The sequence below is a fragment of the Melopsittacus undulatus genome, chromosome 14 (assembly GCF_012275295.1).
Source record: "Melopsittacus undulatus isolate bMelUnd1 chromosome 14, bMelUnd1.mat.Z, whole genome shotgun sequence".
In the NCBI taxonomy this organism is placed as follows: Eukaryota; Metazoa; Chordata; class Aves; order Psittaciformes; family Psittaculidae; genus Melopsittacus; species Melopsittacus undulatus.
The window spans coordinates 505,835-530,244 of record NC_047540.1 but is presented as its reverse complement, the minus strand read 5'-3'; the positions used below and the strand labels follow the sequence as shown (position 1 = coordinate 530,244).

Genomic DNA, 24,410 nt, shown 5'->3' with positions numbered 1-24,410 from the left:
TCGGCAAGGTTTATGTGGGACACGGAGAGCTTCAAGCCAGACTTTTCCATCAGCCCCACAAAGGGTTACATCAGCCCAGGGATGGATGTGCCCTTGGTTGTGACCTTCCGCCCCTCGAAGCTGAGCCAGGCTGTCCAGTACAAGGGGCTGCGGTGCTTCATCCAGGGCAGTGAGGCGCTGCAGCTTACACTGGCAGGATCCTGCGTGGAGGCCCCTGGCCCCAAAGAGGTAACGCAGCAGGGACAGGATGGGCCCCTGGACCCAAGCATCTGCACCACATCTCTCCCAGGGCAGGAACTGAAGGACACTTGTGAGCACAGACTCGCTGGTGCTGGGGTATCCCAGAGAGAAACTGCTGGGCAGGATTGCCAGAATTCCTGAGCCCTGTCATTGCCTTTCTCCCCTGTTCAAGGTGCTGCTCCTCCAGTGAGCAGCTCAGCTGTCCTGGCTCTGCACTGCAGCACCCATGCCATGTATCCCAGCACTGCACCTGCAGCCACACTTCTCCCCCCTGCTGGGCCAGGGGAGGGCATTCAGCAGTAGGAAGGGGCAAGGCATCTGCATCCAGTCCCTGGGATGGGGCAGCCTGGGAGCTGTTGGCTCTTGCTCCCAAAGAGAGCGTGGAGCTCCTCTTCCTCCTGCCCACGAAGGAAGGGGCTGTGTGGCTGCAGATCTTGTCCTTGCACAGGAGTTTCCTTTCAGGTCTCCCAGTTTCCTTTCACCCAGCATGTGAAAGGCTTGTTCTGCTCCCTTCTTCAAGAGCAACCAGCTTGATTTACTCCAAAAGCTATGGCCAAAGCGTAATTTTTGCATGTGACAAGGAAAAGCTGCTCCCTGTGCTCCAGGTCCTGGTGCAGAGCCAGCGTGAGAAGAGTGGGAAGGGTTGTGGGTACGACCCAGCAGCCTCTGTGCTCCTCTGTTACAGACGCTGACTTTCAGCTGCAATGTGCGTGAGAGGCAGAGCCAGACCATCCTCCTGTCCAACCCGAGCAGCGAGGCCTGGACCCTGCAGCCCATCATTGAGGGGAAATACTGGAAAGGGCCTGAATTTATCCACCTGGAGGCCAGGCAAAAAGAAAAGGTCTACCAGGTCACCTACAGACCCCTAACCATGAGCTCTGAGAACAAGAAGCACCAGGTACGTGAGCTGTGCCAGCGTGTGCTGACCCTCGTGGCATGACCCTTGTAGCTCACCCTGCTTTGGGCAGGAGGTTGGCCGAGATGACCTTCAGAGGTCCTGTCCAAGCTGAAGGTGTCCTGTGCCCTCTCTTGGAAGCTGGGTTTTGTGGTGGCTGAGGGCCAGGCACGGGCAAAGGGCAGGTGGGAACTCGGGCCTGACCACCAAACGTGTTGGAGCAGCTGACCTAAAGAGCCAGGCTTTCTGAAGGCCAAGAAATGAAGTTTGTTCTGCGCAGCTCCTGGTGGCTGCTTGTGGCAGCCCAGGGGGCTCAGAGACCCCCACGCTCAGCGCACGGCTGCACAGGCTCTCCAAGCACTGGGCACAACCACTTGTGCCTGTCCTTGTGCAGCTTGCAGGGAGCAAGAAGGGCAAAGCTGCCCTGCAGTTTCTCAGTGCCCTCCTGGCCGTGAACAGGCAAGTGGGAAACGAGAGAGATCTCTTGACAGTCATGCAGGAGCTGTGGGAGGAGCCCTTCCTGCAGGTCTCAGGCTGGGCACATGGGGGTGACTGGCCCCTCTGCAATGTTTTCTGTGCCATAAGGGGTCAGTTCAGAAGGGCTCTGGGGTGCTGGAGCTGCCGGGTCCTTGTCCCGCTCCAGCTGACCTTACAGTAGGCCAGAAATGAGGTCAGAGATTTCTGGTCTCCATCTCCAGGGTGCTCAGCAGATCTGTGCCCTTAGGGTTGCACGTGCTCAGTATGTCTTTAATGTAGAGCCTGCGTGAGGAGTCTTGCAGCTTTCAGCTGCTGTGGAGGCAGAGGAGATGGCAGAGGCAGGTGTCTGGGATCCACTGGCACCCAGAATGATCATGGATATGAGCTTTCCATGGCCCACGGCTGGTGGGCCCCTGTTGTGCCAGCTTAGAGGCTGGTGTCTGGGCAGTGCTGTTGGGGCTAAGGCCAGCAGGACTGAGGCAATGGAGCTCATCAGGGACGGGCACCCCCTGCCCAGGGCTGTCCCTGCATGAGCACAGGCTGGCAGGGACGTGCCCAGGTGAGTGTGGCCAGTAAGGGAGTGTTGGGATGTGCAGAGCAGCTCTGCCGCAGGGCCCGTGTCTCCTTGCTTTGCCCAGAGATGCTGCCTCTGTGTCCTGTAGCTGTGCCATGTCCTGTGGGCCATGCACCCACTCACAACCAGCTCTGAGCAGGTGCGATGCTGGTGCCTCCTCCTGCACGGGACAGGGCTGCAGGCAGAGCTCTGCCAGCTGGGCGTGCTGGAAGGTGCTGCAGTGAGAGCCTGAGGCATGGGGCTGGCCAGGGGTGCTCCAGAGCCGACTTGTCCTATTCGTTGTCTGTAGGGCTCCATCTTCTTCCCCCTGCCGGACGGGACAGGCTTACGCTACCACCTGGAAGGAACTGCTGAAGCCCCCAGGTGTTCAGGGGCCATTTCCCGGCAGGTTCCATGCAGGAAGTGCCACACGGAGCTCATCCCTGTGTCCAACTGGCTGCACAGATCACAGAGGTGAGTCCAGCCCAGGAAGTCTGGAAGTGCCTGGAAGCTCCTTCCTGAAAGCTTGTCCCTCTCCTTGGCCGTGTCTGGCCATACCCACGTTCTGCCTGTGCAGAGGCACCCTGGAGGGCTTTCCTCCAAGGGGGATGAGAGCTGGTGCCCTGTGCCTGATGCACTGAGGATGAGAGGGGCTGTATTGTACCCCCACATGATGGGTATCCTATGGGAGTCCTTCGTGTTGACCTTCACTGTGTCCTTCTCACCCACAGGTTCCTGGTGGTTATTGACATGCTCAAACCAGAGAACCTGGAAAGCAGTTCTGTGCTGCAGGGTTGTTCCTACATGGACGTGCCAAGCTCTGCGAAGAAGGACTACCAGCTGACCTTCCTCTCCTACAAAGAAGGAGTCTTCAGGGCAAAGGTAAGTGAGGACACTGGTCTGCAGGGCCCTTCAAGGAGCTGTTGGCTCACCAAGAAGCTACATGCCTCTTCATACCTCCACGTGCACAGGTCCTATGAAATACCGCACATGCTTTCTGTGATCCTGTGCTCTTCCTTGGTGGGTGCTCACAGCCATTCCTGGAAGCAGGGCGCTGAGCTCAGTGGGCTGTTTTGGGTCTGTTTTCATGTGTGGAATGAGCAGCCCTTCCCTTTCTGTCTGATTTAGGTGACCTTCCTCAATGAGACAACCGGAGAGTACTTGTTCCACATGGTGACTTTCAAGGTGGTGGCTTCAGGACCCATGGGCACTGTTCAAATGAGCACCGCTGTTCGGCAGAGAGTGTCCTCCAGCATCAAGGTGGACAACCCTCTGCCTGTACCGGTGACGTTTGACATCAACTGCAAAGTGCCCGACGTCAGCGTTCCCCAGCACTTTACTGTCCCTGCACAGTCGAAGGTAGGGGCAAAGCTCCTCCGGCTCCCTCTGCTCTCCCTACTCCTGGCTGGAGGGGATGCTCTTGAAGGGTGATGCCTGAAAGGAGCCATGTGGGAAGCCATGTTCCCTGCCTCTGCCTGACTAAGTGGCTTTTTCCTTCCTTCCTCCCAGGCGGATCTTGTCTTGGAGTATCAGCCCCTGCAAACGGGTGAGAGCAGCGGGCAGCTGGTGCTCCAGAGCAGCGACTTGGGCTCTCTGTTTTACACCCTGCAGCTGAAAGCCACCTGGAGCAGGCCAGAGAAGCCCGTGTATTTCCGCACCAGGCTGGGCTCCCGTCAGACCATCACCACCAAAATACGGCATTTTGCCCAGCAGAAGACCGAGTACCTCGTACAGGTGAGCGCGGCTGCCGGGGCTCTGGCTGGGAGGCAGCTCCTCTGGCCAGCACCAGCCCTCTCCACCAAGGGCTCCAAGTGCCTCTGGCTTGGCGTGGCAGAGCCAGGGTGGCCATGTGAGCCCAGGGGTCTTCCCACTGGTGTGGGCTTGTCACCAGCTGCACTGTCCTCCCTTGCGGGCCCGTGTCTGCTGCCCTGGTTGGAGCTGCTTCTGCAGGCGCCACGGTGCCTGGGCTTGCTTCCCCCTTGCAGCCCAGGTCTGGCAGTCGGGTGTCTTGGGGCTTGGGTGCAGGGTTGTCCCTGCTGGGCACGTTTGCACAGTTCTCGTGCCCATTCCCCGCAGGCACTCACCAGGAGTGTGGTGTGGGTGGGCCAGGCCAGGGCCAGGGGACCATCGTGTTCTTCCCGAGGTGCTGGCTCTGCTGTTGTGACCCACCCCCCATGGTCTCTTGTCTCCCCTGCACAGACCGACTGTGCCGACTTCCAGACGGCAAAATCCATCAGTGCGGCACCCGCCAGTGCTGGGGGCTCGGACCTGAGCGTGGAAGTGACCTTTGAGCCCTGCCAGCTGGGCGAAGCCAAGGCCACGCTGCAGCTCAGCTCTGCATTGGGCGGGCAGTACTGCATCCCACTCATCGGCCTTGCGCTGCCCCCTGAAGCCCAGGGCCCCTTCCTCATCCCAGCCGGCGGCACCACCTCCATCTCCTTCAGGAACGTCTTCCGGAAGGCCACGGCGTTCCAATACGCAGTGAAGCACCCGGGCTTCACCGTCAGGGCCCCCGAGGTGCTGCGCGCCAAGAGCAGCACCACCATCACCGTCTCCTTCGCGGGCGGCCCGGCTCCTGTCACCAGCAGGCTGGTGGTCTCCTGCCCTGGGGGCTCCTGGATCTACCACCTCCGGGGCCTGCCCTCCCCCCGCAAGTGAGCAGCTGCCCCCGGCCCTTCCTGCCACGTTCCTGCTCTCTGGAGCAAATAAATGTCATTTAACATCCTCCCACACGACGTCCTTGTCTCTGAATGGGAGAGACGTGAATTTGCTGGATGGACACCCGGTGGACAAGGAATTGGCTGGATGACTGCACGCAGAGAGCTGCGGTCAGTGGCTCTATGTCCAACTGGAGACCAGTGAGGAATGGTGTCTCTCAGGGGTCGGTGTTGGGGCAGACCCTGTTCAACATCTTTGTCGGTGACACAGACAGTGGGATCGAGCACCCTCAGCAAGTTTGCTGACGACACCAAGCTGTGTGGTGCAGTCAGTGTGCTGGAGGGAAGGGATGGCATCCAGAGGGACCTGGACATGCTGGAGAGGTGACCAACCTCCTGAAGTTCAGCAAAGCCGAGTGCAGGCTCCTGCCCCTGGGTCAGGGCAATCCCAAGCACAGCTACAGGCTGCAGGGAGAAGTGATTCAGAGCAGCCCGAGGAGAAGGGCCTGGGGGTCGGGACATGAGCTGGCTTCAGCATGGGCTTGAGCCCAGAAACCCCCTGTGTCCTGGGCTGTATCACCACCAGCATGACCAGGAGGTCAAGGGAGGTGATCCTGCTCCTCCACTCTGCTCTCATGAGACCCGCACTTGGAGCACTGGGTAGAGTTCTGGTGTCCTCACCAGAAGGACGTACAGCTGTTGGAGCAAATCCAGAGGAGGGTCACGAGGATGCTAAGGGGGATGGAGCAGCTGCTGTACAAAGACAGGCTGAGAAAGTTGGGGCTGTTCAGCCTGGAGAAGGGAAGGCTGCGTGGAGACCTCATAGCAGCCTTCCAGTATCTGAAGGGGCCTACAGGGATGCTGGGGAGGGACTCTTGATCAGGGCCGGTAGCAATAGGACAAGGGGTGATGGGCTTAAAGTGAAACAGAGGAAGTTCAGGTTAGCTAGAAGGAAGAAATTGTTCCCTGTGCAGGTGATGAGGCACTGGCACAGGTTGTCCAAAGCAGTGGTGAATGCTCCATCCCTGGCAGTGTTCAAGGCCAGGCTGGACGTGGCTTGAGCACCATGATCTTGTGTGAGGTGTCCCTGCCTGTGGCAGTGTGTTGGAACTAGATGATCTTTAGGTCCTTTCCAATCCAAACAGTTCTATGATTCTGTTATTCTCTAAGATTCGTTGGGAAAGCATGGTTAAGACTTCAGGTGGTTCCCCTTAAAGGTAAAAAGTGGAGAATGAAGACCTTAGGGCCACTGTAGGAGAGGATCTGGTTCGAGACCATCTTAAGAACCTGACTGTGCACAAGTCCATGGGACCTGATGAAATCCGTCTGCGGGTCCTGAAGGAGCTGGCAAATGAAGCTGCTAAGGCACTGTCCATCATATTTGAACAATCATGGCAGTCAGGTGAAGCTCCCGACAGGTGGAAAAAGGGAAATACAAGCCCCATGTTCAAGAAGGGGAAAATGGATGACCCAGGGAATTACAGAGCAGTCAGTGTCACCTCTGTGCCTGGCAACATCTGGGAGCAGATTCTCCTGGAAGGCATGCTAGGGCACATGAAAAACAACCAGGTGCTTGGTGACAGCCAGCAGGGCTTCACTAGGGGGAAATCCTGCCTGACCAATAGGGTGGCCTTCTATGATGGGGCTACAGAACGAATGGACAGGGTTAGAGCAGTTGATGTCACCGACCTGGACTTGTGCAAAGCGTTTGACACTGTCCCACATGACATCCTTGTCTCTAAATTGGAGAGACATCAATTTGATAGGTGGAGCACTCGGTGGGTAAAGAACTGGCTGGATGGGCGCACGCAAAGAGTTGTGGTCAATGGCTCAGTGTCCAGCTGGAGACCAGTAATGAGTGGTGTTCCTCAGGGATCGGTGTTGGGACCGGTCTTGTTGGACATCTTTGTTGCTGACATGGACAGTGGGATTGAGTGTGCCCTCATCAAGTTTGCCGATGACACCAAGCTGTGTGGTTCAGCTGATCCACCGGAGGGAAGGAATGCCATCCAGAGGGACCTGGACACACTTGTGAGGTGGCTGATGCCAACCTCATGAAGTTTAACCATGCCAAGTGCAAGGTCCTACACTTGGATTGGAGCAATCCCAGGTACAGCTACAGGTTGGGCAGAGAAGAGATTCAGAGCAGCCCAAGGAGAAGGACTTGGGGGTGTTGGTCGATGAGAAAATTAACATGAGCCAGCTTCAGTGTGTGCTTACAGCCCAGAAACCAACCGTATTCTGGGCTGCATCAAAAGGAGTGTGACCAGCAGGTCAAAGGAAGTGATCCTGCCCCTCTACTCTGCTCTTGTGAGACCTCACTTGGAGCACTGTGTGCAGTTCTGGTGTCCTCAACACATAAAAAGAACATGGAACTGTTGGAACAAGTCCAGAGGAGGCCATGAGGATGATCAGGGGCTGGAGCAGCTCCTGTATGAAGACAGGCTGAGAAAGTTGGGGCTGTTCAGCCTGGAGAAGAGAAGGCTGCATGGAGACCTCATAGCAGCCTTCCAGTATCTGAAGGGGGCCTACAGGGATGCTGGGGAGGGACTCTTCATTAGGGAGTGCAGTGATAGGACAAGGGGTAACGGGTTGAAACTTAAACAGGGGAAGTTCAGGCTGGAGATAAGGAAGAAATTCTTTACTGTGAGGGTGGTGAGGCACTGGAATGGGTTGCCCAGGAAGGTTGTGAATGCTCCATCCCTGGCAGTGTTCAAGAGCAGGTTGGATGAAGCCTTGGGTGATATGGTTTAGTGTGAGGTGTCCCTGCCCATGGCAGGGGGGTTGGAACTAGATGATCTTAAGGTCCTTTCCAATCCTAACTATTCTATGATTCTATGATTCTATGATCCTACACCCTTGTATGTCTCCATCTATGCTCCCACGTCCTTGTACCCCCTCACCCTCCCCCGTGCTGCCCAGTGTTTTGTTGTGCCGGTGTCCCAGTAACCGAGGGAGGAGAGAGGCTGGAGCTGGGCTGTGCAAGGTGAGGGGCTGCACAGGGACCTGCACCCGGGATGGGGGACCCCTGCTATTGGGGTGCATCCATGGGGTGCTGGGGGCTGTATCCACAGTGTCCTGGGGCCTGTGTCCATGGGGTGCTGTGTGTCCCCCCCGGGTGCTGAGCAGGGGGATTCCAGGGTCTGCAGAATTCCAGAACTCCTCCATGGTGACCACGGTGACATGGTGCCTGTGCCACCTCCCTGTGAGAGCCGCCTGTGTCCTGCAGGGTCTGGTACTGTGTCCCGCGTCCCGCAGGATCCAGTGCTGCTTCCCGCAGGATCCGGTGCAGTGTCCCGCAGGATCCAGTGCAGTGTCCCGCAGGATCCAGTGCAGTGTCCCGCAGGATCCGGTGCCGTGTCCCGCAGGATCCAGTGCCATGTCCCACACGATCCAGTGCAGTGTCCCGCAGGATCCAGTGCAGTGTCCCGCAGGATCCAGTGCAGTGTCCCACAGGATCCAGTGCAGTGTCCCATAGGATCCGGTGCAGTGTCCCACAGGATCCGGTGCAGTGTCCCGCAGGATCCGGTGCAGTGTCCCGCAGGATCTAGTGCAGTGTCCCACAGGATCCAGTGCCGTGTCCCACAGGATCCAGTGCCGTGTCCCACAGGATCAGCTTCACGGCTGTTACAATACAGCAAAACCTAATCCTTCATGACCAAGCTATGCACAAATCGGACCTCCCAGCCTTCTCTGCTGAAGTGAAGGAGGAGAATGAGCCAGGCAGAGAGGAACGTGATGAGGTGGAAACCAAACCTGTTGTCAGAGAGTTCAGGTGTGAGGTGAGTGACTGCTCTCACATCTTCCAGGAAAGTTACCAGCTTGATACAACATTACATGAAGCTTCATAACATGACCCCAGAGCAAACTGGAAACATGAAACCAGCTCCAGAAATGGGAAGGTTTTTCTGCAATCAGTCTCAGTGTAAGTCCTCATTTACAGCTTATCTTAACTATGTTGTACACCTTGAGGCAGATCGTGGCATTAAGATAAAGCCAAACAAAGTAGAAGATGATGGTGTATTCAGAGGTGACTGTGAAGGCTGTGTTTATGCTACTAGGTCTAACCTCTTGAGGCATATTTTTAACAAACATAATGACAGGCATAAAGATCACCTAATAAGACCGAGGAGACTGACACCAGATCAGGAAAACAATTCAAGCAAAGCAAACCAGGAGAAAACACTGAAGTCCAAACAGAGAGTACTAAAAAACAGATTGGGAAAAGCATGTAACAGGCTGTCAGGGAAAACAACACTAAAGAAAAACCTGAACTTGGACAACAAAAATGTAAAAGGAATTCAAGTTGAAGAACGTCAGGGTTATTCACTGAAACGTGGCAAGCATGTGTATTCCATAAAGGCTAGAAATGATGCCTTGTTGGAATGTGCGAGCAGGTTCATAACTCTGTATCCATGTATGATAAAAGGATGTTCATCTGTAGTTACAAGCGAAAGTAACATAATAAGGCATTATAAATGCCACAAGCTGTCCAAAGCATTTACTTCACAACATAGGAATCTTCTTATTGTATCTAAAAAACTCTCTGTCTTGCCAATAAAGGAAGACACCTGTGAGCAAGAGAAGACTGATAAAAAAAGAGATGTGAAAGAGCCTGAACCAGGTTTGATTGTGAGCAATAATGATTCAAGCACAAATACATTACCACAAAAGGAAACAGAAAGAGGTGAAAAGGACGAAGTGGATGAACTGACAGAACTATTCATTACTAAACTGATTAATGAGGACTGTTCAACTGCTGAAAATCAAGCAAAAATCTCTTCCAGTGTAAATAGTGACTTGCCAGAGACCAATTCCTGCCCCTCAGAAAAGCAAAAAATAAAAAGAGCAAAGAAAGAAAAAAATGTATCTTTGTAGTATAAAAAAATGTATATTTGTAGTTCGGTAAAGCCACCTACAGAGTTTCCTGAGGAAATAAGTTTGGTATTTGCATTTAGGTATTTTACCTCAAGTGATGTATAAAACATCCCAGTACAGCTGCGGCAGTGTGCCTGAAGTGACAGCTCCTCCAGAGTCGGGAACCGTACCCCTGCTCTGCCACCCAGCCTTTCTCTGTCTTCTCCTCTCCCTCCTCTATGTCTCCATCTTCCAGACATACCACCCATGAACTGTGGTGCCATTGAGCAAAGGTGCTTTCTTTTGAACCCCTTGTCACCATCGGGAATGTGCTGAGTAAACCAGTAGGTGTTGGTGATGGGGAAGTGACCAATTTGGGGTGTCTGGATGCAGAGCACAGAGCACATAGGTTTGTGATTGAAAGACACCTCTAAACCAGCAGTCAGCCTCTCTTCTGATTAACTCTGTTTTTAAAGAAATCTGATAGTCTGAGCCCTGAGTCAGTGTAAGAGCAGTGGGTTTGTCCTCACATGTTTTGGGGTGGTCATTCTTAGCAGGAAGGGGGGGACTGTTGGTCCTAGAGCATCCTGCTGGGATGTCCTGCCTGCGGCTGTTGGACAGTGAGGGAGCGATGCTTGTAACGCTGCAAACAGTCATCGGTCCAGGTGAGGAAAAGTAGCTGGATATATTCTTACAATTAGTTCCTGTGGCAAAGAATTGGTTGGGGCTCTCACCTCTGTCGGCAGAGACAAGTTATATCCCCAGGTTTAGCCCCCTCCCAGGCTAGAGAAGCTCCTGGTTTTGTCTTGCTCACCCCTGGCTGGAGCCTTGGTGTAGAGATGATCTGCTGAAGAGATGGGAAATGGAGGGAAGAAACAGTCAGCAAATAGGGAAATATTTTTTTCTGTCACAGGGCAAGGAGGTTACTTAAACTGGGGGAGTTCAGGTTAGATAAAAGGAAGAGCTTCTTCACTGTGAGGGTGGTGAGGCACTGGAATAGGTTGCCCAAAGAAGTGGTAAATGCTCCATCCCTGGCAGTGCTCAAGGCCAGATTGGACAGAGCCTTGGGCGACACGATCTAGTGTGAGGCGTTCCTGCGATGGCGGGGTTGGAACTAGAGAGGTGACAGTCCTTTCCAACCCAACCCATTCTATGATTCTGCATCTGTTTAAGACTTGGATCTTTTAATGTGGAATATGAATAAGCATAAATTTTTCTGTATGAATGTGGACGGAGCAATTGCATGGGCTTAGATCAGTTTCCTACCAACTGCTATGTCCTTGAGGAGACTGTGCTTTCACACTTTAAATAGCACTTGAATTGATTTTTAATTGTTACTGATCTGGAATATGAAAACACAAAAAAAGCCCTTAAAACTTTAGGCTAGGGACCGAGGCTACAAACTCATTTGAACCAAAAACATAAGAGCAAACAACTTCAGGGATGGATGGGAGAGTGAAAGTGGAGCACAAAGGAGTATAAAGGCAGGGAAGTGGCTGTGGAAGGGAAAGAGCCATTAGAAGAGCAAATGTTGGACAAGTGCAAGGGCTTAGAAAGTTGGTGAGTGTGTTTCTGTTCTCTCAGGTTAAATAACATCTGGCAGAGCCACCTTGTGTGATGCTTATGTATTTAGCAGCTCTATCAAACACTCTGATTTTGCAGGACATGCCGCTTGGTTTCTGTGGGTAAGTCAGCATCACACAGAGTTAGTCCATAATCATTTTTCAGACTATTTCTCATGTAAGATGCTGGCTTTGTCAAAACTTGGAAGTATCAACCAAGACTTGAACTGTTGTTTTTTTGAATTTATTTATCATTTCATGGTTGTCAAAGATAGAAATAAAACCTAAAACATTCCAAATAACTAAAGTTCTTGTTTCACAAGAACATCTGGGGACTGAGCGAGAAGCTCCACCAGTCACAGAGCTTTAGGGGATGCTGTAAAACCCTTCAAGCCCTGACTTAGTATACTCCAATATTAGACAGCAGCTAATGCACAAATTTAACCAGAAACCTGTGCTGGCTAAGCTGTGTTTGCTTCTGTTTTGTCTCAAATAAACCTTGATTTTAAAAATAAAAATGACTAAGTACTTTTTCATTCATGTGCTGTCTTAAAATCTGTCCTCAATAATGAAAAAAGCAGTCACTATGGAAGCATTTTTTACTTGGCTAGTGTTGCCCTTGTCTTAAAAAACAAGGCATTAGGGTACAAAAAGGCCAAGATAATCTGGGGTTTATTCTCCACCTGTGGCTGTCTCAGTTATACAGGGTTGATGGGCAGTGGCTTTGCTTCATGTGCTTCTTGGGGGGGGGTGACTTGTCCGGTCACTGCACAAGAGTTTCTAGCTGCATTTCTGCCATGAGCAGAAATCTCTGTTTACTAGAGATTTAACAGAACACGTTCTGAGTGCTGTAAAGCAGTCTCCATATGCACGCTGACTGAGCATCACTCAAGATGTAAAACTTTAACTGGCTACAAGCTGGCAAGCTGGTACCTGAGGCTGCTCCTGTCAAGCTCAGGAGCAGGAAAAGTATTTTTACCTTTTGTAAAAGCAGGTTTATCTTTTTTGGGAAAAAAAAATAGTGCATGGTTTATTCATTAGTTCTTTAAGTTAATTCTGTACCTGCTACCCGAGGACTCATAAAAGTAATGCTTTGTAAGCAAAGATGGGGGGGGGGGGGGGAGTTTGAGTGAAAACTAGCTGACATGCTTCTACTACTGTTTCCTTCTCTATCCTGGCATGAACAATAACATCAGTTCAGCATTAAGGCAGCTCCGCTTACTGCAGATGGTGGTTTTCTCTACAAGGTGTATTTTGATCAGACTCAGTACTGAGGTATGTCCAGAGGTCTTTCATTCCAGCAACGGAATGTTTTTCAGCTACCCTGAAATAAGTCTTTTTAGGTGCTGTCGTGGTTTAAACCAAGTCCCCCAACTCCCGGAGAGTTAGGAAGGAAAATCCAAGGAATGTAGCCCCCACGGATTGAGATAAAAACGGTTTAATAGCTAAGGCCTAACACAATAATAATGATACAGCCAATAACAAGCGAAAAGAATACAACACCTCACCAGCCACCGACCCATAACTCACTCCACCCTGCCCGACCGAGCACCATGTGCTCCCTCCTCCATTTTCCTCCAGAGCTCTACCCCTCCAGCTTTCTCTCTCCCAGTATGCATCCTGGGCATCACGTGCTATGGTATGGAATACCTCATTGGCTAGCCTGGGTCAGGTGTCCTGTCTCTCCTTCCTCCCAGCCTCCCCTCCTCCACCTGGCTGGAAAAAACCTTGAACAAAAACACCCTCAAAACATGCTCAAACCATGACATTATCCACCCCTTATTCCATACCATTCACATCATGCCCAGATCCCACATTTCCAATACACCATCACTCTTAAGTCCACCCCTCGATCATGAGTCAATCTCTATGTTGCATCTCTGGAATGATGGCCTGAAGTATCTGGGCCCACCAGGCTCAAAATCATTCACCATCCCCTTCAGCAGTTCTACAGCTTGCTGCTGGGGACTCCATACAGCTGCCTTCCACTTCCAATGCTTCCAAAGCACTGGAGGGGCCCAGTGGATCAGATACTTGGCCATACTGTCCCACATGCCCTGCCACTCATGACTGTCCAGCCTAGGGAACAGTCTCCTGCTGCTCCTATGTACTTGTCTAACCTTAGACAAGACCCAAACCTGACTCTGCTTAACTTTTGGGATCGGGGCTGATGTAGCTGCCCTGCTTGCCAGTTCTCCCACCACCAGCTTCTCTTCTCCTGAGTCCGGATCTTCCTCCTCTGCCTTGCTGGGAAATGCTGCGTGGTCTCCTGTATCCTGCTGGGGCTCAGCGGGTGACTTCCGGGGAATATTCTTGGCCGCTGCGGGGTTCGGAACGGCCGCAGGACTCGGTTCCTCCACTGCCTTGCTGGGAAGTGCTGCGTGGTCTCCTGCATCCTGCTGGGGGTCGGCGGGCGACTTCCGGGGGACACTCTCGGCCGTCGGAGGGTCGGGAACGGCCGCGGGACTCACCTCCCCCGCTGCCTGATCCTGCTGCTCAGCTACCGCCCTGCTCCGCTCCTCCCTTGCCTGCTCCCGCTGCTCTGCCACAGCCGTTTGGCTCCCCGTGCCGCTCTCCCTGGCAGCCTCAGCTGCCGGCAGCTCCCGGGGCCGCTCCTTCCTGGCTTCACGCAGCTCCACGCAGACGGAGGCGAGGACAAGGACAAGGACGGCAAAGAGCAGCGGGACGGCCTGGTACAAGTCCAAGTCCACGGCCACGTCCATCCCCCCTGCTGCCGGAGCCCCACCGTATTACAAGCCTTCGACACAAAGTACAGTGAAACAAAAGCTTTAGCCCAAGCCCCATGATCGACAAACACAAACACATCCAATCCATACACAAAGTACCCGGCAAAATCCCGAAACCACGAGATCCAGAGAAAAACCTCTAAGAGCCAATAAATCAGCATTGTGACAAGAGACCATAAATCTGATCAGATCTGTTCTTATCTCAAACCCTCGGGCCCCACGTTGGGCGCCAAAAATGTTGTGGTTTAAACCAAGTCCCCAAACTCCCGGAGAGTTAGGAAGGAGAATCCAAAGAATGTAGCCCCCACGGATTGAGATAAGAACGGTTTAATTGCTAAGGCCTAACACAAAACCCCTACTGCCATTTACTACTACAAATAATAATGATACAGCAAAAAGCAAGTGAAAAGAATACAACACCTGACCAGCCACCAACCCATAACTCACTCCACCCTGCCCGGCTGAGCACCATGTGCTCCTTCCTCCATTTTCCTCTAGAGCTCTCCCTCTCCAGCTCTCTACCCCTCCAACTCTCTCTCTCCCAGTATGCATCCTGGGCATCACGTGCTATGGTATGGAATACCTCATTGCCTAGCCTGGGTCAGGTGTCCTGTCTCTCCTTCCTTCCGGCCTCCCCTCCTCCACCTGGCTGGAAAAAAACTTGAACAAAAAAAAACACCCTTAAAAAATGCTCAAACCATGACATGTCTATATGGGGTCTCTATGGTTTCTCTATGGTATCTCCCTATGGAGTCTCTATGAGGTCTTTATGGTGTCTCTATTGTATCTCTCTATGATGTCTCTATGGTATCTCTATACTGTCTCAATGGTATCTCTATAGTGTCTCCATGGTGCCTCTATGGTGTCTCGATAGTGCCTCAATGGTGTCTCTATGGTGTCTCTGTCGTGTCTCTATGGTATCTCTATGGTGTCTCTATGGTATCTCTATGCTGCCTCTATGGTGTCTCTATGGTGCCTCTATGGTGTCTCTGTGGTGTCTCTATGGGGTCTCTATACAATCTCTATGGTATCTCTACGGTGTCTCTATGGGGTCTCTATGGTTTCTCTATGGAGTCTTTATGGTGTCTCTATGGTGTCTCTATGGTTTCTCTATGGTATCTCTATGGCGTCTCTATCATGTCTCTGTGGTGTCGCTATGGGGTCACTATGGGGTCTCTATGGTGTCTCTATGGGGTCTTTAGGGTGTCTCTATGGTGCCTCTACGGTGTCTCTATGGTATATCTATGGTGTCTCTATGGTGCCTCTATGCAGTCTCTCTATGGTGTCTCTATGGTATCTCTATGGTGTCTCTATGGTGCCTCTATGGTGTCTCTATGGTATCTCTATGGTGTCTCTATGGTGCCTCTATGGTGTCTCTATGGTATCTCTATGGTGCCTCTATGGTGTCACTATGGTGCCTCTATGGTGTCTCTATGGTGCCTCTATGCTGTCTCTATGGTGTCTCTGTCATGTCTCTATGGTGTCTCTATGGTATACCTATGGTGTCTCTATGGTGTCACTATTATATATCCATGGTGCCTCTATGGCATCTCTATGGTGTCTCTATGGTATCTCTCTATGGTGTCTCTATGGTATCTCTATGGTGTCTCTATGGTGTCACTGTGGTATCTCTATGGGGTCTCTATGGGGTCTCTATGGGGTCTCTATGGGGTCCTTATGGGGTCTTTATGGTGTCTCTATGGGGTCTCTATGGTGTCTCTATGCTATATCTATGCTGTCTCTCTATGGAGACTCTATGGTGTCTCTATGGGGTATTTATGGTGTCTCTATGGGGTCTTTATTTTATGTCTATGGTGTCTCTATGGTGTTTCTATGGCGTCTCTATGGGGTTTCAATGGTGTCTCTATGGTATCTCTCTATGATGTCACTAAGGTATCTCTGTGGTGCCTCTATGGTGCCTCTATGGTTTCTCAATGGTTTCTCTGTCGTGTCTCTATGGGGTCCCTTTGGTATATCTATTTTGCCTCTATAGTGTCTCTATGGTATCTCTATTGTATCTCTATGGTGTCTCTATGGTATCGCTCTATGATGTCTCTATGATATCTCTATGGTGTCACTATGGTATCTCTATCGTGTCTCTAAGATATCTCTATGCTGTCTCTATGGGGTCTTTGTGGTGTCTCTATGGGGTCTCTATGGTGTCTCTATTGTGTCTCTGGTGTCTCTATGGTATCTCAATTGTGCCTCTACAGTGTCTCTGTGGTGTCTCTATGGGGTCTTTATGGTGTCTCTATGGTGTCTCTATGGTGTCTCTGCTGTCTCTATGGTGTCTCTATGGGGTCTTTATGGTGTCTCCATGGGGTCTCTATGGTTTTTCTATGGTGTCTCTATGGTGTCACTGTGGTATCTCTATGGTGTCTCTATAGTGTCTCTACGGTATCTCTCTATGCTGTCTCTATGGTGCCTCAATGCTGTCTCAATGTGCCTCAATGATGCCTCTCTGGTGTCTCTATTGTTTATCTGTCATGTCTCTATGGAGTCTCTATGATATCTCTATGGTGCCTCTATGGTGTCTCTATGGTGTCACTATGGTATCTCTATGGTGTCTCTATGGTGTCACTATGGTATCTCTATGGTGTCTCTCTGGTGCCTCTATGGTGTCTCTATGTTGTCTCTTTGGCGTCTCTATGGTGTTTCTATGGCGTCTCTATGGTATCTCTATGGTGTCTCTATGGTGTCTCTATGGGGAATTTATGCTGTCTTAAGAGCCTCTATGGTATCTATATGGTGTCTCTATCGTGTCTCTGTGGTGTCTCTATGGGGTCTCTATGTTATCTCTCTATGGTGTCTCTATGGTATCTCTCTATGGTGTCTCTATGGTATCTCTCTATGGTGTCTCTATGTTATCTCTATGGTGTCTCTATGGTGTCTCTAGGTTATCTCCATGGTGTCTCTATGGTATCTTTATGGTGTCTCTATGGTATCTCTATGGTGTCTCTATGGTATCTGTCTATGGTGTCTCTAAGTTATCTCTGTGGTGTCTCTATGGGGTCTCTATGGTGTCTCTATGGGGTCTCTATGGGGTCTCCATGGTGTCACTATTATATATCCATGGTGCCTCTATGTTGTCTCTAAGGTGTCTCTAAGTTATCTCTCTATGATATCACTATGGTATCTCTATGGTGTCTCTATGGTTTTTCTGTGGTGTCTCTGTGGGGTCTCTATGGTGCCTCTATGGTGTCTCTATGGTGTCTCTATGGTATCTCTCTATGGTGTCTCTATGGTATCTCTGTGGTGTCTCTGTGGTGTCTCTATGGTGTCTCTATGGGGTCTCTATGGTGTCACTATTATATATCCATGGTGCCTCTATGTTGTCTCTATGGTGTCTCTATGGTATCTCTCTATGATGTCACTATGGTATCTCTATGGTGTCTCTATGGGGTCTCTATAGTGTCACTATTATATATCCATGGTGCCTCTATGTTGTCTCTATGGTGTCTCTATGGTATCTCTCTATGATGTCACTATGGTATCTCTATGGTGTCTCTATGGGGTCTCTGTGGTGACTCTATGGGTTCTCTATTGTGCCTCTATGCTGTCTCTATGGTGTCTCTGTCATGTCTTTATGGTGTCTCTATGGTATCTCTGTGGTGTCTCTGTGGTGCCTCTATGGTGTCTCTATGGGGTCTTTATTGTGTCTCTATGGTGACACTATGGTGTCTCTGTGGTGACTCTATGGGATCTCTATGGTGCCTCTATGCTGTCTCTATGGTGTCTCTGTCATGTCTCTATGGTGTCTATATGGTATATCTATGGTGTCTATATGGGGTCTCTATGGTTTTTCTATGGTGTCACTATTCTATAACCATGGTGCCGCTATGGTATCTCTATCGTGTCTCTATTCTATCTCTCTATGGTGTCTCTATGGTGTCTCCTTGGTTTCTCTGTGGTGTCTCTGTGGTTTCTCTATGTTGTCTCTATGGCGTCTCTATGGTGTCACTATTATATATCCATGGTGCCTCTATGTTGTATCTATGGTGTCTCTATGTTATCTCTCTGATGTCACTATGGTATCTCTGTGGTGTCTCTATGGTGCCTCTATGCTGTCTCTATGGTGTCTCTATGGGGTCTCTATGGTATCTCTATGGTGTCTCTTTCGTATCTCTTTGGTTTCCTTGTAGTGTCTCTATGGTGTCTCTCTGTGGTGTCTCTCTGGTGCCTCTATGGTGTCTCTATGGTGTCTCTATGGTATCTCTATGGTTTCTCTGTGGTTCCTCTATGGTGTCTCTATGGTGTCTCTATGGTATCTCTATGGTTTCTCTATGGTGCCTGTATGGTTTCTCTGTGGTGTCTCTATGGTGTCTCTATGGTATCTCTATGGTGCCTCTATGATGCCTCTATGGTGTCTCTATGGTATCTCAATGGTGTCTCTATGGCGTCTCTTTGGTGTCTCTATGGGGTCTCTATGGGGTCTCTATGGTGTCTCTATGGAGTCTTTATGGTGTCTCTATGCTGTCTCTATGGTGTTTCTATGCTGTCACTATGATATCTCTATGTTGTCTCTACGGTACGTCTAGGGTGTCTCTATGGTGCCTCTATGCTGTCTCTCTATGATGTCTCTATGATATCTCTGAGGTATCTCTATGGTATCTCTATGGTGTCTCTATGATATCTCTATGGTGTCTCTATATGGTCTTTATTGTGTCTCTATTGGGTCTCTCTTTTATCTCTATGGTGGCTGTATGGTGTCTCTATGGGTTTTCTATGGGGTCTCTGTGGTATCTCTCTATGGTGTCTCTATGGTGTCTCTATGGTATCTCTATGCTGTCTCTATGGTATCTCTATGGTGTTTCTATGGTGCCTCTATGGTGTCTCTATGTTGTCTCTATAGGGTTTCTATGGTGTCTCTATTGGGTTTTTGTGGTGTATCTACCGGGCCTCTATTTTATATCTATGGTGTCACAATGGGGTCTCTGTGGTGTCTCTATGGGGTCTCTATGGTATCTCTCTATGGTGTCTCTATGGCATATCTATGGGGTCTCTATGGTGTCTCTATGGTGTCTCTCTGGTATCTCTATGGTGTCTCTATGGGGTCTTTATTGTGTCTCTATTGGGTCTCTATTTCATCTCTATGGTGGCTGTATGGTGTCTCTGTGGTGTCTCTATGTGTTTTCTATGGGGTCTATGTGTTATCTCTCTATGGTGTCTCTATGGTGTCTCTATGGTATCTCTATGGTGTTTTTATGGTTCCTCTATGGTGTCTCTATAGTGTTTCTATGGTGTCTCTATTGGGTTTTTGTGGTGTACATACGGGGCCTCTATTTTATCTCTATGGTGTCACAATGGTGTCTCTGTGGTGTCTCTATGGGGACTCTATGGGGTCTCTATGGTGTCTCTATGGGGTCTTTATGGTATCTCTATGGTGCCTCTACGGTGTCTCTATGTTATCTCTATGGTATCTCTATGGTGTCTCTATGGTATCTCTCTATGATGTCTCTATGGTATCTCTATGGTGTCTCTATGGTGTCACAAGGGTATCTCTGTTGTCTCTATGGCATCTCTATGCTGTCTCTATGGGGTCTCTGTGGTGTCCCTATGGTGTCTCTATGGTGTATCTATTGTGTCTCTATGGTGTCTCTATTGTATCTGAAAGGTGTCTCTACGGTGTCTCTGTGTTGTCTCTATGGGGTCTCTATGGTATCTCTATGGTGTCTCTATGGTATCTCTATGATGTCTCTATGGTATCTCCATGGTGTCTCTCTGGTATCTCTGTGCTGTCTCTATGGTGTTTCTATGGTATCTCTATAGTGTCTCTATGGTATCTCTATGGTTTCTCCATGGGGTCTCTATGGGGTCTCTATGGTGTCTCTATGGTGTCTCTATGGTATCTCTGTAGTGCCTCTATGGTATCTCTATGGTGTCTCTATGGGGTCTCTATGGTGTCGCAATTGTATATCTATGGTGCCTCTACGGTGTCTCTATGGGGTCTCTATGGTGTCTCAATGGTGTCTCTATAATATCTCTCTATGGTGTATCTATGGTATCTCTATGGTGCCCTTATGGTATCTTTCTATGATGTCTCTATGGTATCTCTATCGTGTCTCTATGGTATATCTATAGTGTCTCTATGGTGTCTCTGTGTTGTCTCTACGGGGTCTTTATGGTGTCTCTATGGTGCCCCTATGGTATCTCTATGGTGTCTCTATGCTGCCTTTATGCTGTCTCTATGGTGTCTCTATGGTGCCTCTATGGTGTCTCTATGGTTTATCTGTCGTGTCTCTATGGTGTCTCTATGGTTCCTCTATGGTGCCTCTATGGTGCCTCTGTGGTGTCTCTATGGTGTCTCTATGGGGTCTATATGGGGTCTCTATGGGGTCTCCATGATTTCTCTATGGGGTCTTTATGGTGTCTGTATGGTGTCTCTATGGTTTCTCTATGGTATCTCTATGGTCTCTCTATGGTGTCTCTGTGGTGTCTGTATGGTGACTCTATGGTGCCTCTACGCTGTCTCTATGGTATCTCTATGCTATCGCTATGGTGCCTCTATGCTATCTCTCTATGGAGTCTCTATGGTGTCTCTATGGGGTATTTATTTTGTCTCTATGGGGTCTTTATGGTGTCTCTATGCTGTCTCTATGGGGTATTTATTGTGTCTCTATGGGGTCTTTATGGTGTCTCTATGGTGCCTCTATGCTCTCTCTATGGTGGCTCTATGGGGTATTTATGGTGTTTCTATGGTGCCTCTATGGTGCCTCTATGCTGTCTCTATGGAGTCTCTATGGGGTCTTTATTTTGTCTCTATGGAGTATCTATGGTGTCTCTATGGTGCGTCCATGGTGCCTCTATGGTGTCTCTGTGGTGTCTCTATGGGGTCTCTATGGGGTCTCTATGGTGTCTCTATGGTGTCTCTATGGTATCTTTATGGGTTCTTTATGGTGTCTCTATGGTGTCTCTATGTTGTCTCTATAGTTTCTCTATGGTTTCTCTATGGTGTCTCTATGGTGTCTCTGTGGTGTCTCTATGGGGTCTCTATGGTGTATCTATGGGGTGTTTATGGTATCTCTATGGTGCCTCTATGCTGTCTCTCTATGGAGCCTCTATGCTGTCTCTATGGGGTATTTATGGTGTCTCTATGGGGTCTCTATTTTATCTCTATGGTGTCTCTATGGTGTTTCTATGGCGTCTCTATGGGGCTTTTTGGTGTCTCTATGATATCTCTCTATGATGTCTCTATGGTGTCTCTATGGTATCTCTATGGTTTCTCTATGGTGCCTCTATGGTTCCTCTATAGTGTCTCTATGGTATCCCTATTGTGTCTCCATGGGGTCTCTATGGGGTCTCTATGGTGTCACAATTGTATTTCTATGATGCCTCTACGGTGTCTCTATGGTATCTCTATGGTGTCTCTATGGTGTCTCTATGGTATCTCTCTATGGTGTGTCTATGGTATCTCTATGGTGTCTCTATGGTATCTCTCTATGATGTCTCTATGGTATCTCTATGGTGTCTCTATGGTATCTCTATGCTGTCTCTATGGGGTCTCTGTGGTGTCTCTATGGGGTCTCTATGGTTTTTCTATGGTGTCACTGTGGTATATCTATGGTGTCTCTATAGTGTCTCTATGGTATCTCTCTATGTTTTCTCTATGGTGCCTCAATGATGCCTCTATGGTGTCTCTATGGTTCATCTGTCGTGTCTCTATGGAGTCTCTATGGTATCTCTATGGTGTCTCTATGGTGTCTCTGTGGTGTCTCTATGGTATCTCTATGGTATCTCTATGGTGCCTCTATGGTAACTCTATGGTGTCTCTATGGTATCTCTGTATGGTGTCTCTATGGTATCTCTATGGTTTCTCTATGGTGTCACTCTGGTGTCTCTATGGGGTCTCTATGGGGTCTTTATCGGGTCTTTATGGTGTCTCTATGGCGTCTCTATTTTATCTCTATGGTGTCTCTATGGTGTTTCTATGGCGTCTCTATGCGGTTTTTTGGTGTCTCTATGGTATCTCTCTATGATGTCTCTATGGTATCTCTGTGGTGTCTCTATGGGGCCTCTATGGTCTCTCTATGGTATCTCCATGGTTTCTCTATGGTGCCTCTATGGTGCCTCTATGGATTGTCTATGGTGTCTCTATGGTATCTCTATGGTTTCTCTAAGGTGCCTCTACGGTGCCTCTATGGTGCCTCTATAGTGTCTCTATGGTATCTCTATGGTGTCTCCATGGGTTCTCTATGGGGTCTCTATGGGGTCTCTATGGTGTCACAATTGTATATCTATGATGCCTCTACGGTGTCTCTATGGTATCTCTATGGTGTCTCTATGGTATCTCTCTATGGTGTGTCTATGGTATATCTATGGTGTCTCTATGGTATCTCTCTATGATGTCCCTATGGTATCTCTATGGTGTCTCTATGGTGTCACTATGGTATCTCTATGGTGTCTCTATGGTATCTCTATGCTGTCTCTATGTGGTCTCTGTGGTGTCTCTATGGGGTCTCTATGGGGTCTCTATGGTGTCTCTATGGTGTCTCTAGTGTGTCTCTATGGTGTCTCTATGGGGTCTCTATGGTTTGTCTACGGTGTCTCTATGGTGTCACCATGGTATCTCAATGGTGTCTCTACGGTGTCTCTGTGGTGTCTCTATGGCGTCTCTATGAGTTCTCTATGGTGTCTCTATGGGGTCTTTATAGTGTCTCTATGATGTCTCTGCTGTCTCTGTGGTGTCTCTATGGGGTCTTTATGGTGTCTCTATGGTGTCTCTATGGTTTGTCTATGCTGTCTCTATGGTGTCTCTATGGTTTATCTGTCGTGTCTCTATGGAGTCTCTATGGTATCTCTATGGTGTGTCTATGGTGTCTCTGTCGTGTCTCTGTGGTATCTCTATGGTATCTCTATGGTGCCTCTATTGTAACTCTATGGTGTCTCTATGGTGTCCCTATGGTGTCTCTATGGTATCTCTATGGTGTCTCTATAGTGTCTCTATGGGGTATTTATGGTGTCTCTATGGGGTCTCTATGGTATCTCTACGGTGTCTCTATCGTGTCTCTGTGGTGTCTCTATGTTATCTCTCTATGGTGTCTCTATGGTAACTCTCTATGTTGTCTCTATAGTACCTCTCTATGGTGTCTCTATGTTACCTCTATGGTGTATCTTTGGTATCTCCATGCTGTCTCTATTGTATCTCTATGGTGTCTGTATGGTATCTCTCTATGGTGTCTCTATGGTGTCTCTATCGTGTCTCTGTGGTATCTCTATGGGATCTCTATTTTATCTCTATATGGTATCTCTCTATGGTGTCTCTATGGTGTCTCTGTGGTATCTCCTTGGTGTCTCTATGGTATCTCTATGGTGTCTCTATGGTGTCTCTATGGTATCTCTATGGTGTCTCTATGGTGTCTGTATGGTATCTCTCTATGGTGTCTCTATGGTATCTCTGTGGTGTCTCTATGGGGTCTCTATGGTGTCTCTATGGGGTCTCTATGGTGTCACTATTATATGTCCATGGTGCGTCTATGTTGTCTCTATGGTGTCTCTATGTTATCTCTCTATGGTGCCTCTATGGTATCTCTATGGTGTCTCTATGGTGTCTCTATGGGGTCTCTATGGTGCCTCTATTCTGTCTCTATGGTGTCTCTGTCATGTCTCTATGGTGTCTCTATGGTATATCTATGGTGTCTCTATGGGGTCTATATGGGGTCTCTATGGTGTCACTATTATATATCCATGGTGCCTGTATGCTATCTCTATGGTGTCTCTATGGTATCTCTATGGTGTCTCTATGGTGTCACTGTGGTGTCTCTATCGGGTCTCTATGGTGTCTCTATGTGGTCTGTATGGTATCTCTATGGTGTCTCTATGCTGTCTCCCTATGGAGACTCTCTGGTGTCTCTATGGGGTATTTATGGTGTCTCTATGGTGTCTCTATTTTATCTCTATGTTGCCTCTATGGTGTTTCTTTGTTTCTCTATTGTATCTCTCTATGATGTCACTATGGTATCTCTGTGGTGTCTCTATGGTGCCTCTATGGTGTCTCTATGGTGTCTCTTTGGTATCTCTATAGTTTCTCTATGGTGCCTCTATGGTTTCTCTATGGTGTCTCTATGGTATCTCTATCTTTTCTCTATGGTGCCTGTATGTTGCCTCTATGGTGTCTCAACGGTTTCTCTGTGGTGTCTCTATGGGGTCCCTTTGGTATCTCTATGGTGCCTCTATAGTGTCTCTATGGTATCCCTATGCAATCTCTATGGTGTCTCTATGTTATCTCTCTATAGTGTGTGTATGGTATCTCTGTGGTGTCTATGGTTTCACTATGGTATCTCTATGGTGTCTCTATGATATCTCTATGCTGTCTCTATGGGGTCTCTGTGGTGTCTCTATGGGGTCTCTATCGGGTCTCTATGTTGTCTCTATGGTGTCTCTATTGTGTCTCTATCTTGTCTCTATGGTGTCTCTACTGTTTCT

At 49.3% G+C, this 24,410-nt stretch overlaps 1 protein-coding gene across 1 annotated transcript; it reads left to right on the top strand.

The window, feature by feature from the left end:
- The first annotated feature begins 12 nt into the window (after positions 1–12).
- On the top strand, positions 13–4,823 carry LOC117437004 (hydrocephalus-inducing protein-like). Its single transcript, XM_034069392.1, has 8 exons — positions 13–228; positions 941–1,138; positions 2,476–2,639; positions 2,897–3,047; positions 3,294–3,524; positions 3,675–3,899; positions 4,365–4,516; positions 4,610–4,823. The coding sequence occupies exons 1-8, from the start codon at positions 13–15 to the stop codon at positions 4,821–4,823; spliced, it is 1,551 nt and encodes a 516-aa protein (XP_033925283.1).
- Positions 4,824–24,410: the final 19,587 nt, after the last annotated feature.